Source organism: Salvia hispanica, chromosome 2, assembly GCF_023119035.1.
Source record: "Salvia hispanica cultivar TCC Black 2014 chromosome 2, UniMelb_Shisp_WGS_1.0, whole genome shotgun sequence".
Lineage (NCBI taxonomy): Eukaryota > Viridiplantae > Streptophyta > Magnoliopsida > Lamiales > Lamiaceae > Salvia > Salvia hispanica.
This window is the reverse complement of record NC_062966.1, coordinates 16,660,368-16,676,356: the sequence shown is the minus strand read 5'-3', so window position 1 is coordinate 16,676,356 and position 15,989 is coordinate 16,660,368. Positions and strand designations below refer to the sequence as shown.

Genomic DNA, 15,989 nt, shown 5'->3' with positions numbered 1-15,989 from the left:
TTCATCAGTGGGGTTGGGAATTTGCGGACTCGTCTCTTTGCCCTTACCTTTTCGAGAATGTTTCCTACTTGAACTCATAATTTTGAAGATTGAAGATTGAGAGAATGATATTGAAAAATTGAGAGAATGAAGATTGTGTGTGATGAATGGAGGAGGAGGAATTATATATAGTTTTGGAATTATAGCCGTTGAAAAAAAAAAAAAAAAAAAAAAAAAAATGCCGAAAAATCGCCTAATCGCGCCTACAGTGTGAAACGGGAGTTGGCGTTAATTCGGTAGAATTAACGCCGAAACACTCCCAACGGCCGGCGATAACTCGGCGATTTTCGGCGAAAAATCACCGAGTGTTATCGCCGGACCATTGGGAATGCTCTAACTTGATCAATTGGAAGTTAGTTTTCTAGTATGGACTTTTATGTGGACTTCATGACGGCCGGATACAAGACACGAATCACATAGAACTGTAACATGGCTACCAAATACACAGTTTAACTCAGATAAATCTCATTATCTTGCTGTAAAATAACCTCACATTAATGAATTTCATTAATTGATCTAATCAACTACCTTTCTATATATTCTCTTCGTCCCTAAAAAGTATGAATTATTTCATTATAAGTCCGTCCCTGAAAAGTATGAACTTTCTAATTCTAGAACTATCATTACAATATACTAATGATGTAGAGTTCAGTCTGTATTAACACTACTTACACCACTCTTTATCTCTCTTACTTTACTAATTACACATTAAAATCTTTACCGAACTAAATATTCGTACTTTTCACGGACAGATGGAGTACTATTCTATAAGTCTATTTGTTACTTTTCAAGTGTGATTACAAAGCAATCATGTCTTTATAAAGAGTGAAACAGTTTTTTCTACTCTAAACTTGAAAAGAGAATAAATAATACTACTAATATTTTAAAAAACCCTTACACATACTGAGCATTTAAATGAAAACCTCATAAATTTTCTATTCCAAACCCAACTTCATATAAAACTTTACTACTATATCATATGCAATTTGAAAGCACCTAAATTAAATGTGGTTGACTTAGTTATATTACAATGTACTCCACTAATTATCTCCTCAATTTTAATTTCTCTCGTTCTTCTTGTATTGAATTAACAAAAGCTAACAAGCAATTAACCTAGTATTGACTGACTAGTAAGTAGTTAGTGTGTGGTCTGGTCTCCCTCTGCTTTCTTTCTTCTCCACAAAATATGTAGCTTGGATTGAGCAAACAATACAAACTCACAAAAGGCGGCTCCACTCCACCACCTACTTTATTTTCTATCGCCTTGTTTCTATTTACTAGTACTAATTTTCAACCCTACGCTTGTATATGTATGTATGTATACAATAATGTCAAAAATGAGTTACGTGAGACCAACACAACTTCTATTAAAGTTGAGATGGCCGAGCTAAGGCGCCAGATTAAGGTTCTGGTCCAACATTATTTTATTTAAAAATGTTTCCATTAAAATGTTTTTTCTAGGTATTACTCCTATCATCTTGTCAGTTTTTTGTTTATTTATAGTTTTAAGCATTTATTTTTCTAGGTATTACAGTATTATCTTGGCCCCATAAAACTCTTTAACATTGACATACGTCTTTCCAAGGAATTGCTTCACTATTAGTCATTTCCTTTTGCCTAGACAGACAAATTTTCTTCTTTATATCTCCCAGGCACCTCTCTCTTTTGATCACCTATATTCGCACACTTTGTGTTCATTCATGATAACTGAAATAACTAGGAGTAAAATTTATCTAGGGACTAGGGCTATGGGAAACCAAAGACGAAAACGGAGATGAGAAGTCCAAGGCAAATGAACATGAACGGGAGAACATTCTAGAGGCCAAGATTTGCTTCAACATATAACAAAGTAAGTTCAACGAGATCAATGCATCTCATGATATGATTGGTTACTGCAATGTGAAAAAAGGAGTTTTCCTTCAAGGTCACAAGCATCAGACACTGCCTGCTGTACTAGTGTAGTACACATTAAGTGGAGCATATCATTGACAGCTTAAGCCTCGAAAATGGCCATACTCTACTAGCTTAACAGTCTACCATAATTATCCGATACAGTTGAGAGTGAGACGACCAGCGTAGGCACAGACCCGGAAAAAAAGATTTAACACATAGATACCACAGAGTATCAGCATCCACCATGTAACTATTGTATACATAATGGAGAATGGATGACCTCTGTCTGATCAGTGCATGGATTGACGGGGTGCACGGGGCCTAACAGGGGTCTTTGATGGGCTCACCCTGGAAGAGTCATAAGTACATAGTTAGTTATTTACTTGGGAGAAGATAAGGCTATAGTAATGTGTGCAGGGATATTAGAGAACGTCGAACCTTATAGGCAACGACCCCAGCACAGCACCACTGCAGTTCAATGCTGCAATTGCACTTTCAGCCTGCCAAGGGAAAAATAGTCCAATTGAAACTCAGATTCTAAGGTAATGCACCTCACCCATCCGAAAAAGGACACACACACAAACATAATCAAAATAAGTGGAGAATCAATTCCCAAGTTGATTTCAGAAGTCCAAGAGTGTAACAGATAATATAGATGTGAATGTTTTCACATAGCAATCTTCAAGTTAAGAAAGATATCATGGCCACAAAAGACCTCAAGCTAGAGAAGCTTGGAACTTTCCGTGGAGGATTCTCAAACACAAAATTAAAGAGCACAGAGACACATTACAAAAGACATAATACTCAAACCTCCTGAAATTTCCATGTAGTGAAATATAAGAGGAGAGGAATCAAGTCACTATGGGGGAAAGGTTATGGTAGCGCCTTTTAGTGAATCATTAATAATATGAAGGGAGATTTAGATATCAATCACGAATAATGCAAAGGCAGGCTACAAATACACAGCACACTTAAGAAATTAATAGAGTAAATATCTATATTATAATCATTTGATAGTGGGTGGTTCTAAGGAAATACCTAGCCAGAATGTTTACTAAAGATATGTTTAGTGTGAAAAGATAGGGAGAGAAATGGCATGTGCTGGTTTAGTTTTGAGAGGATGTATGATGATGAGAAAACAGCTGGGACGTGAAACTATATGTAGCCAAGGTAATTAGAGGGAAGTTTATGAGATCAAATATTAAGATGCCTCATTTAAGAAAATAACATAACATAGTATATTCTACAACACAGTGAGCAGAACTGTATTCTTCTTCATCAGCAACAACACATTCTTACAGTGGCAATTTGCTCTCACTAAATTACTTAATTTGGACACTAGTTATAGCACAGTATATGATACGGGCTGAACAAGAACTCATTGATGGTATGTTTCTTCCAACAGTTGCAGTAATACTCACTCCATCCCAAAACAATAGAGAAGACGCGGGTTTTAATACATAATTGGATAAGTATGAGAGAGATAGCAAGAAAAAGTTGTTGAAGTATGTTAGTGGAGAATGGGGCCCACAGAGAGAAAATAGTTACCAAAAATAGAAGTAGGCTATTTTTATGGGATGGACTAAAATGGAAAGAGTCTCTATTTTTATGGGACGGAGGGATTATCATAGTTAGACTCTCAACCATTTTCAGTATAGAAACTAACATCACGTTGATGTATCTACACTATATAAACAGAAATGAGGTAAACACTGCTTATCACATAATGGTATGTTTTCTGCACACTGGAAAAACCAAAAAAATGCACATTGTGATAAAAAATTCTCAAAATTTATGCTCTACTATTCAGAAGCTATATTTCTCTAGATCCAATGCTTATGGATCATATTTTATCTACCACTCTACTATAGAATGATTAAGTAACAAAACTTGGGAGAACACATTCCTATATCGAAACCAGGATTATCCTAAATCACTCAAGGCTTTCTCTAAGGAATTTTAAACACAATAGAATTCTTTAGTATAACAGCAATGTATTTTACAGTGGAAGGAGGGAGAAGGAAAGGAGAAGCCACCACAGCAGGACTCAAATTTTTTAGAATATAATATGAAGAACCTCGCATCAGCAACCAAATATACAATTGGCAAATTCCAAATAAGTATTCACTACCATAAATATCAATATATAAAAGATGTGGCCTACATTCAGGAGGCCTTCCCTTGAGTAATAGCTCATCCAAATACAGTCTACGTAGGGAGTCAATAGTAAGCTAACATGTCAGAGAAAATGGGTAGCTTGTTACATCTCCATTAGTTTCACTCTGGACTAACTCAAAGAACATTCAAGATGAACATAACCTCTATTGGTCATCTGAACATATAGTACAACATAACTAATGACAAGAAAAAAAAAAGTTGGAATACATACAAAATTACTCCCTGGATAAGTACATCTTTGTCCTTTATGTGAGAACTGAGAACAGATACTTGTCTATGGATTTCATTCAAGAATATGGACCTTATCTGTACCAGAAAGACCGTCTAACTAGCAAGCTATAGCCCAGGTACGAATATCACAGACAATTTCTATACTGAAGACATAAAAGATTTGCATAAACAAAGAGAGGTAGAACTATTAGCTGACACCATTACTTAAAAAGAAGTGAAACAAGATGAGCAAGAAACTATATCACTCACCATTACAAACTCCACAAAAGCTATACGAGTGGAATGATGATAGTCACCAAGCAACCTCAACCTATAGACCTGATTCAAAAGGTGCAAATGCCATTTGCAAGCGTTTAATTTCTTCATGAAAGAATAAAGATGGTCAAACTGTCAGGTTATATACCTCGCCACAAATGGACTCAAAGAAGAGTTTGACATCAGCTTGAGTGACCTGTAACGTAGAAAGAAATAAATGATGCCTGAATAGCAAACAGACATCTGACGACTTGTAAAGGATTGTGAGCGCAAAACTACCTTTTTGTCAATATTTGTACAATAAATAGTCCTAGCGCACATCTCCCTTTCATCCTCAGACTACATCTCAGTAACAAAAAAAAGAATTTAAGTCTACATTCTTCGAACAAATGGAGACAGGACACGTGTCACGAGGAGCTAAATGTTTGCAAGGTTTCTCACCCTAGGCAAGAATGTCGGATTAACAGGGGCAATTGCAGTTTTGGAAGGCAGAACTCTCACTGGATAATAGCCAAGCATTGTTCCTGCCAAACTCAAGGCGTTCCTTGCCCCTTCTACATTCACATGAGAGACAGTGAAATGTGATATAATCCCTGGATTATCAACTACACAACCAAATGAAGATTGTCCACATACCTTCGTCAGTGAACTCAACAAAGGCAAAACGAAGTACGGAATTAGGGTCACCACAAACACGACAATCCACAACCTTCATTATGAGTAGATTGCGGAAGAAACCGTTAAGAGTCATAAAGTGGTGGTGAACACAGAATTTGACAAATACACACCTGACCACAGCCAATAAAGAGTCCTGCAAGTTGCTCTTCCGTAACCTACAGTCGTCATAATAACGGCCAAATTTGAATGTTTACTTGTCGAAATAAAGTACTCCAATATAATAACCAAATCCCTGGACTCTCTTTTTACCTGATGATCAATATCAGAAACATACACCGTCCTCTTAATCACGTCATCTCTTTGAGCCATGCTTGTTCGACTATTCATCCTCCGCTTTCCATTAGTATAGCCATTTTTCCTCTGCAAATTAAACCATCCACATAACCAAAACCAAATGGTAAAGAGAAAACATAAAAGAAACAATTAACTGGAAAACAAACATGTCATCAGGACAATAACAAATATGTATCTCAATCCAAAACGAGACAACATTTTCAACTCCAGAAACATACAAACTAAAGAGAACATGCTACCCAATCATTGAAAATAAAACCACCTATATATGTCATGAAATTTCCATTTTTCCTTCCACCCTATCAACCAAACCAACGACAATATTTCATAAAAGCAAACCAGCACAAAAAAGGAATACACTATAATATGTAATGAGCTTGAAAAAGGAAAGGAAAATATCAGATAAAAATACTAACCCTTCTAAAAGAATTTTCAGTTGGAAGACCAGAATTAAAGAGCTGCTGCATCATAAAACCATTAGCATCAAACCCAAAATGGCCAGCACCCGCCGCTTGAGGGGACCCAAGCATCTGCTGGCTGCCAACGAGCGACGGCGGCACGAATTCCTCAGCCATGGGGTTCAATTTCGATAGCATTTCCTCTAAATCCCTCATCTCCCTCTTAAACCCCTCCCCTCCATCGTCCTCGCCGCCCAATTTCTCCTCTCGCGACACTCCATTCCCGTTAACGGCGAGCTGGTGATGGCCGTTGGACATCTTCAGGTGGAAATTCTGATCGGTCGGCGTCGTTGACTTTTGCTGGTGGTGGCGATGATCCACCGCAGCGTCGCTCTCGCGATTCGATGACGTCATCGCGCTAGCCCTGGCATTTTCCACCACCGCCATGATCGACCAAAAACCTCCGCAAAATTTTTGGTTTTCCGACTTTGTATTCTTCTATTTTCCAAAATTCACTGTCACAAAATATTAAAAGCGGAAACCTATAATTTATTTCCTTGCTTCAACAGATCAAAACTTCAAAATCTAACTATAAATTATGCCCAAAATAAACTGAGTTGTTGGTATCTGATAGCTCCTTTTGAGCACGAAAATCAGAAAATCTTCTACAGCCAAACAAAAAACAGATGAAAATAAAAAAGAGAGAAACGCAAAATCAGAACGCAGCTTTACCTTTTTCCCAGATTATTTTATTCTATGTTGCAAGAATATTTTACTGAGTCTGCAAAGAGAAGTTATATATAGTGATAGGAAAAAAAAAAAAAAAGCAGTTCATAATAATATCAATAATAATAAAAATAATAGCGTTGTTTTTATATGTGGAGAAATGGGAAACAATATTAAATACGAATATTATGTTACGTACGCATTTATTTTATTAATCTTCTTGCATCTGTTTTCGTCATTTATCACCATTAATTATAGCACTGGACTTTGTTCACAACGCCCCAAAATATATGATGAGGAACTGGTGAGGGACAGTGTGGGGCCCACTGCTTACTTTGTACTACCAGAATTTGTAACCCTTTTTTACCTTTATTTTATCATGTATATAGTCACACTTAATTTGGATTAAATATACTGAAATCATTGATTGATAGTACTATTTATTGCATGAATTTGATGTTCGTTTATTTATTGATACATGATTAGTAATAGTGGTTTTAATTTTTGAGAGATTTAGTTAACCAACTCGAGGAAAAAGTACATTTCCCACAATAATTCGTCGAAGAATAAATAATGCAATTGCTAAAAAACTCGGTTGTATGATTCATTGCAGGTTCTAATTGGGCAGGTAAATTACTGTCGACTTAGTTGGTACTTAGCTGATTACGGTTTTGGTGAATTGGAACAGCTCTACAATCGCTGATAATAAGTTTTCTACAATTATACAGTTTTTAATTATGGTCGTGACTCGTGAGTTATAATGTAGTCAAAAATAAAAATAGATGAGGATTTCATTATAAAATCATGGCTAAAACATCACCCTTATGGGAGAAATTATTTTCAGAGATAAATAAATTATTATTATATTATATTTTTTTCGAGTGAGTTGAGTCATTTATTTTTTACATATTTTAGAAAAAAATAATGCTAGTATCAAAAAGTTAAAATGAAGGGAGAATAAAATAGAGTTCTTTCAACTTTACTCTATCTGTACTTTATTTAACAGAAAATGATAACCCCTAGTTTGTAAGAATGTGTTGGAAGCTTAAATTTTTTATTTTCAAAATAACATGCTCCTAATTTTAAGTTTCGACTCTTGTTCATTTCGACTTTCAGATATTCTATCTATAGATTGACCTTGTAATATTTTAGTCGATTCATTATGTTATGGTTGTTTCCAGAACCGCTCCGCTGGTCACATTTTGAAACAGATGGAAGGTTCCAATTACAAGGAATCATAACCAAATTGACAGCCAAATTTGTGATTATGCTTTTGGTTCAAAATCGGCATTTTTTTCCAATTATTCACTATTTATAATTATGTTTTCTAGCTCCGAGCCAAAATTGTCAAATTTTGATCAAAATTTGATTAACCACCTATTTAGGGTCCAGAAATGATGAAATTGAAACTAGGTAGGTAGAACTGAAATGCCGTTGCGTATTAAAAAGAATGTGTTGTTACGATTACAAAATTAGAATGACGGTCTAATCCGGCAAAAACAGATACTCCGTCTAATACTTGGCAACCCTTTATTTGGGGAGAGTTGCACATTAAATATTTCTTACTCGAATACTAAGAGCAATATATGACTATTAAATTAGTTAATATTTCTAATGCATATATCTATTATTAGTGTTTGTACATCGTAAAACATGTTTCAAGCTGCTTGTATAAATAAAACTTAGATCCATTTTTATTCATTTATGAAAAGAAATATTTTTTTGTAACGTTGTGATTTGTCATTCATTTGTGTCCAAAAGCAAATGAGTCTACCTCTTCTATATTGTAGAATGGAGCAGTGGAACAAAGCCATTGTAATATAGTCCCAACTAGTTTCTTGCATAAGTAAAACTGTATATTACAACCTAAATGAGTTTTGACAACCCATCATCAAAGTTTGTAGCGTAGATCCAAAAATTTTCTTAGCTTGGAAAATTAATGATACTTGTGTGGTATAATTAGGTCTGGCGAAACAAGACTTGTCAACTGGGTTAGGTCGGCCCAACTTGGCCCAGACTCGATGTGGTCTGACCCAACTCAGCCTAGGCCTAGTGTGGTCTAGCCCATATGTGAAATGAAACATATATGCTAGGCTTGAAGGTTGAATTGAGCTCGAATTGTGCCATTTTGTAAACCTAGGTCAGAAGCCACTCGAAGCCCAATACATGCCCAGACCTGACTCGAGAACGACCCATGAGAGACCCACCTTGTATAATTAGAAAAAATATAGTGGAATTATGCAATTAACTATAACATTTCACTTTTTACTGCATTCAATTTTTCTTATGTTTTGTACAAAAGATTATTTTAAAGTTTGTCTTGAAGAATATTACTCATATCTTGGTATTCAAAACTCAATATCTATGCCATCATCTACTAACAAATATAACAATAATGATTCTTCCTCTAATTATGCACTTCTAGTTATAATAAAGAAGAAGAAAAAATGATAGTATAAGTACAAATGGACTTAAAACATTATTTATGTTTAGATTCATAGAAAATTTGTGAAGATCTTGATATTTTTCATCGGTGGAAAATGGAACATAAAAACTACTGCTACCTCCTTCCCACTGAAGATGCTCATTTTCCTTTTTAGTTTGTCCCACTGAAGATGACCCAGTACTAAAAATAGAAACTCCTTTATCTCTATTTTATTCCATTTCTCTTACTTTTCTCTCTCCACCTAATACATAAAATAAAACTGCATAAAATCTTGTGCCGTCCAAAAAAGGACGGATGGAGTACAATTTTATCTATTAATGGTATAATAATATTTTCCCTCCTTATAATGAAAAAAAGATACAAGAAATTATGAAATTTGTGTTTGAGGAATTTAAATACTTCCTCCGTTTCGCCATAGTTGAGTCATTTTACCATTTCAGGAAGTTTCTTCATAGTTGAGTCATTTCCATATTTGGTAACTTTTTTCTCTTTCTTACTTTACTCTCTCTTACTTTATTCTCTCTACTTTATTCACTTTATACTTTATTCTGTCTACATTTTCATCTCTCTTACTTTTTTATCTATTTATTTAATACACACAACATTCATTTCTAAAACTCCGTGCCCAAAAGTTTCGCCTCAACTATAACGAAACGGAGGGAGTACTAGGATTTTGATCGAACATATAAACTATTTTCATCCAAACTCTCGATAGACTTTATGTAACACCCCTTACTCGGTTAGTTTTAACCAAACAAGTGGTGTCACATCTCGGTGCGATCGATAAACTAAAACCTGTTTATTTAACCTGTATAACTTTTTTTTTCCTTTTTGCAAACATTTAGCATACAACACTATTGTATAAGTAACTAAACTGTTAGCACAGTCATTTACTACTATACATAACAAAATAACGATGACATGCTTTGACAATTACTTACAACCCCACTAGCAAAAGAAGGTTACATAACCTTACATCTCCAAACCAACTATCTACAAACAAAAGCTACCCTAAGCATGCCACGTGAGAATTCCAACTGTACCAGCAAAAAGGAGGGTAGTGGCTTGACACGTGCAGCTGCCCACAAGCGAGATCACTCGCTTCAATACTCTGCAAGAGGGAGAAGAAAGGGGGGGTGAGCTTCGACAAGCTCGTAGTGTAATCGCATTCCAGAATAAAACCTCCAAAACTTCAATCTATATTACTATCACAAGGTAAACACTTTATTACCTGGAATGTCGTACAACACATAATCGATCTATACCGGCATCAATATACAAGTTCGAATCACATAGCGTTTGCAATTAAACAACACCTTTACAACAGACACTTTCTTTAATCAAAATAATTATACAGTAAGAAGCATAACTATTTAAAGAATTTAAAGCACCAAATATTATTTCTAAAACGGATATCACATTCAGCCCCCAAGTTTTGTTTTGTGATGGACACGGGTACACGGACACTATAAGTACCCCGATGAGGGCGTCTATCATGTACGTCCGTAGCGGACACTGTAATCTCCCATATGGCCTATCGTAAGGCAACTGTCATATATTACCCATATAGGGTACATGTCAACTATCAACATATCATATAGACCATCGCTTCGGTTATCCAGAAGACGAATGATCAACATGTGTGCAGTACTGCTGTCCTATGGCATGCCAACTATACCCTGTGATTCATTCAAGCAATGGGGCTTAACACAACTATTTCATATCAACTTTCACATTATTCAACACATATAACTATATAAATCACCTTGCATCTCATAAGAAATACCAAACCACAATTTTAGTATCTCCTCTTTCAATATCACCGTTTCTGTCACTTTAACTTGAAGTATACAATCCACACAAACAAGTAGTAATATTTATCAAAGTTAAAGAAAATTCTAGAACACGCGTACTGTCACGACCGCATTTTCTAAGGATAGAAAACACGGTGAATCGTGACTAGGGGAGGATAAAAGAAGCGGGAAAGAAAGGGAAAAACAACGAAACTCGACCAAAGCTTAAATAATTGGGAATAGCTCGAATAAAATCAAGTATCTCAACAATCAACAACTCAAAAGAATATTATCTCAACAATTGGCAACTCAAATAAACAATATTCAGCGGAAGCATTCGAGAGAAGAATAATACTATGTATGAAGACATAATATATTCAAGATCTTTTATTTGTTATCTTCTTCACTTTTATGTTCAACACCCACCGCGCTCGTCACAGCTCAACCTGCACATTTTAAAAAGAAATGCAGGGCTGAGTACTTGATGCACTCAGTGGACTCATGCCGAAAACATTTTATAAAAAGAATAATTATCATGCCACCATTGAGTGACCTTGGGGTTTTGAAAATGCCCAAGACACTAAAATCATTTCCATTGTAAAACTCGACTGCAGTCATTTTCCCATAGATGTCTACCATATCTGATCAATTGATGACAAGGAATGTGGCCACATTCCAAGTCACTAGACCGGCCGACCCAAAAGACGGCTCACGATCCCCATGGGTGTACACTAGCCTGAGTAGGGACTCACTCCCTAGTCAGACCCGAATTCGATTATCCATAGATGGCAAAAGCCACAGCAGATAGGTTCCATAGATAAAACAAAACACGGCATGACAAATATTCATTTTCACATAAAAATATACTTAGGGCATTGCCCTTATTTAAAAAGAAAGCCCACCTCACAAACTTAACTCCTCAAACACTTTCTTGTTTCCAACGCAACAACGCGCACAAGCTCACCCTTTTTGAAATCACATGATATGCAAAAATCAATTTTGCAAAATAAATTAATTTAAAATAATGCATGCATCCTAAGTGTGTGCTCAATTTATCGTTCATTCTCATATAATAAAACAGATTTATCGATTAAACACAAAACCCAAAAATCCCCAACATACTAAAACTCTCGGTTCTCACTAAGAGTAGGCAAGTAAATAAATTCCAAAACACATAAAATCCAATTACTTGATAATTTTGACAACCCAACTCAAATAATTGGTCAACCCTATTAAATAAAAATTAAGGAAGAAATAGAGTAAGTAATTTAATACTCCATACTCCTCACAGCCACCACACGTCACTTTTTAAATTAAAACAGTAGCACCCCTTTCTGTCTAGCTCTCAACCTCACGCCCTCCCTCTCTGGAAACACCCACTCTTTCTCTACTGACTTTTTTTTCAATACCAAAGCTTAAGTCCAACCATTAAACTGCACTCTTCCGCTCACTTCTCCCTCGTTCCCACCGCACTGCCTCGTTCTGTCCGGCTCCGCCGCTGCCTCTCCTTCGCACCGCTGCCGCAGTCTGCCGTCGTCGCTGCAGAAGCTCCAGCAGCAGCAGCCGCTGCCCTCTCTCTTCTCAAGTTGGTAAGTCCCTCCCCTTTTCCCATTCTTAACTTTTTATTAGATTCTAATTGTCCGATTTCAATTATTAGTGGCAGACATAAGGATTTCCAAGAGTTGAGACTAAGAAGAAACAAGATAGCTTCTAATGGCATTAAAGATGGAGACTTTATCAAGCACAAATTATTCAATAGTTCCAAAATTTTCAATTCGGTGGGCTATCGTGAATATGCAATTATGCAACAAAATTTAAGTAAAAGAGTATACCTTTATAGCACGAAAAAAATAGACTGAGATTGAAGGGAGAAATTGGATTCACAGGCTGCTCGGTGTTTCCTCTCAACTGAGACAAGAAAATATGGTGCCATGGATTTAATATCCAAAGATTTGTATACACTTAATCGAAGTGGAAGATTTTACCTTTGTTGGAAGGGAAGAAAGCTCCACTGGAATTGTGGAACGGCGGATGATTGACTGAGATTGTGGGAAGAGATATATATTCTAGGGAGTGGAGATATGGAGAAACCGTTTGGTGATGGGGTTGGGAGAAGAATATTTGACCAAGTCGTTAACCGCTAATTTGAAATAAATAATTGATTTTTGGGCTTCTAAAATTGATCCCAACTAAAAGAAATAAAATGGCTATAACAATATGGACAAAAAGTGATAGGCCCAAACATTGAGTTTCTTTCTCTTTCATCTTGTCGAAGACGAAAATTATTTAATTCGTAGTATTTTGTTTTTAGTACATTGGTGTTGTTCCAAGTACTCATGAAAGTAACTTCTAATTTCTCTACGACCTAATCCATAGCATTCATCGAGATTCCACAACACGATTTAAAAATATTCGTCGATCCTTCAATAAAACATACCCCATAGATTGTCGAAACACAACGAGGACGATAAAATAAAATAAAAAAAAAAGTTTCTCAAAAGAAAGGAAAAAGGCGGGCGTTACACGTACACTACCTGTACACGTCGACAAAAACTCTATTACTTGTTTAATCAACCATGGATGTGCCCCTTTCCCTTATCGCTTGTGCTTGTACTCGGTTCACCTAATTTTTCAAACAATCACATACACAGTTTATAAATAAACACAAATAAAGTCTAATCATCATATCTATCTATTTCACTTTCCATACTCTTCCATTTATCACAAAATAAGCCAAATATAATATGCATGCAAGTTAAAAGATTTCTAACTTCATTTATAGCAAAAAGAAGCAAAGTAATTTAATAATACTATTCAATAGTTTCAGAAAATGAAAGCTATACCCGGTTGTCACAAAAATATAAGCCTCACAATTCCATTTTTTCTCCATAAAACAAACTTAATTAATTTTTAAAAATATGGGACATCAACTTTAATTTAAGATTAAACTCAAAACTTTGACATCTTGAAGCTAAAACTTCAATTCTAAACCTTTTAATAACAACCAATATCTAAACCCCTTTCACCCAATCCTTTTTGATAATTTCCAGCTTGCTTAAGCATCAATAACCAACATCAAACTTCACAACAAGATCAACCCCAACATTATATAATATCAAACCATCAAGAAGGTAACTTTAAAACCCTTGGAAATGGCATATGGTCACAAATCATCCTCAAACTTAGCTATTTTTTTTATCACTTTCATGCTTAAATATCATAGCATACTTCCAATTGCATAATTCCATAGCCAATTTACACAAAAACATCAAAGCACCAAAACCCCCAAACTCGAGAACCCTAATTTCGACTCCCACAACAAGAATCAAATCAATTAACATCACTACTATGCTTAGAAACAAGATTAAGGAGTTTATGGAGGAGTCTAACCTCTAATTTCAACTAATTTGCAAAGCTAAGTGGAGGTGGATTTTCAACTTGAGCTCCAAAATTAAGAGGAAATAGGAGGAATTGAGAGCTTGGATTGGTGGTGTGTGTTACTGTTAGGTTTGGTATACTGAAAAGCATGTTTCGAGCAGTTTCGCATGCGAATAGAATCTTGCTTGTATACGAAAAACTCTACAATCCACTTTTAACCCGATTCAGTATTATTCGAACAGTTTCGCACGATTAGAATCAGTATATTATTACATTGTGTTTGCGTGTGCATTTATAAGATGTTTTATAAACATTTAAATGTATAAGAAGCAAACAAAGTCTAAGTCTTTTGCTTAGTAGACCGGTTGTGGGCGACGTCCACTTTAAGGTAACACGGTCAGATCTATGCAATGCTTTGCAAAAGAAAAAGAAGAATTTCACGACCTAGATAGGATTTGGCTACCTATCGTGAAAGGTTGCAATGTCAGTCCGCATATTTCTAAGCCTTACTGAAATAAGATGACATTGGTGTGGTATAACACTGAACGGATCTAACAGCAAGACGTGTCTTTATGCTATCTTGAAAGACTAGGTCTTGATAAAATACTATTTCTTAATCTACATATGTTAGTATTGAGCATACGATATTGATTATGCACTACTTTGACTTATCAAATGGTGCGGGTTTTTCGCAACCCAATAATCCTGATATATTGGGTAGTGGTGATTAACATCTAGCGGTGTTAGGATTGCTATTATATTGAAACGTGCGCGAGGTGAGTCTCGTTTGATAATGTCCTCAAGAGGAGCTCGAACAAGGTTTTATTATTCGGAAAACTGGCCAGTTGGAGTTTTATTACTCTATGAATAATAAATAAGTGTTTCTTGCTAAGTCTACTCTTAGAATTAATAAGATGTTAATTAATTAAGTCCATAGCAGACATTAATTAATTAATGCCTCTAAAGTCTCTAAATCTTTTCCCCGAGAATTGAGAAGCCGAGTGAGATGATTCTGCAGGTCGTTTCTCTTGATTCATAGAACCCTCTTCAACTTTCTCAGTAACTTTAAGTTGTTCAAGAGTCCGAGCAGCATGTGATAATTTTTTGAAATCTGATGTTGTCACACCCCAACTCTTATGACTTATGCACTTACCAAAAATAAATTCAAAATTTAAACTAAATAATCCATTTGTCAAGTAAATAGAGCACACATATTATATCAATCCAAAAACCAACATTTATCAAGTACATATTTTATTCTAAACCGTAGTGGGACTCTTTCACCACTCTATATACTACACATTTATCTACATGCAAAAATGATGAGGAGGAGAAGGTTGCCAAAAATGCGCCAGCCGCCGACCCTGATAACATGTGGAGTTCCTATGACTCACGTCAACCCAAAAAGTTCACTGCTATCTTATTCCTGAAAAATATTAGTGGTTTATATGAGCCACAACTCAGTGTATATAAATCTTACCTTTAATCCCACATCCCAGATATCAATATATTCTTTAACCAATATATATAACAATAACCAACAATTATTAGAAACAATTTCATGCACATATGCATATGCCACACTATTCAGTTTATTATTCTGTGACAAATCAAGTCTGGTATCTGCCCGGGATTCCATTGTATATGACCCGAAGGTCCATTGCCATTGTATAATATGAC

At 35.5% G+C, this 15,989-nt stretch overlaps 1 protein-coding gene and 2 long non-coding RNA genes across 3 annotated transcripts; all 3 read right to left on the bottom strand.

The window, feature by feature from the left end:
• Positions 1–1,855: 1,855 nt before the first annotated feature.
• Positions 1,856–6,765, bottom strand: LOC125207270 (polyadenylate-binding protein-interacting protein 12-like). Its single transcript, XM_048106539.1, has 11 exons — positions 6,699–6,765; positions 5,985–6,481; positions 5,524–5,634; positions 5,385–5,429; positions 5,233–5,305; positions 5,038–5,150; positions 4,876–4,935; positions 4,745–4,792; positions 4,591–4,659; positions 2,371–2,432; positions 1,856–2,280 (listed from the first exon to the last, which is right to left on the bottom strand). Exons 2-11 carry the CDS (start codon positions 6,411–6,413, stop codon positions 2,223–2,225), a joined length of 1,068 nt encoding a protein of 355 aa, XP_047962496.1. The 5' UTR covers positions 6,414–6,481; positions 6,699–6,765; the 3' UTR covers positions 1,856–2,222.
• Positions 6,766–10,000: 3,235 nt separating this feature from the next.
• Positions 10,001–14,396, bottom strand: LOC125204014. The gene is made up of 2 exons (XR_007173473.1): positions 14,322–14,396; positions 10,001–10,249 (listed from the first exon to the last, which is right to left on the bottom strand). It is a non-coding gene; the product is annotated as an uncharacterized LOC125204014 (long non-coding RNA).
• LOC125204013 lies at positions 11,326–13,060 on the bottom strand. The gene is made up of 4 exons (XR_007173472.1): positions 12,917–13,060; positions 12,764–12,839; positions 11,834–11,896; positions 11,326–11,377 (listed from the first exon to the last, which is right to left on the bottom strand). It is a non-coding gene; the product is annotated as an uncharacterized LOC125204013 (long non-coding RNA).
• Positions 14,397–15,989: the final 1,593 nt, after the last annotated feature.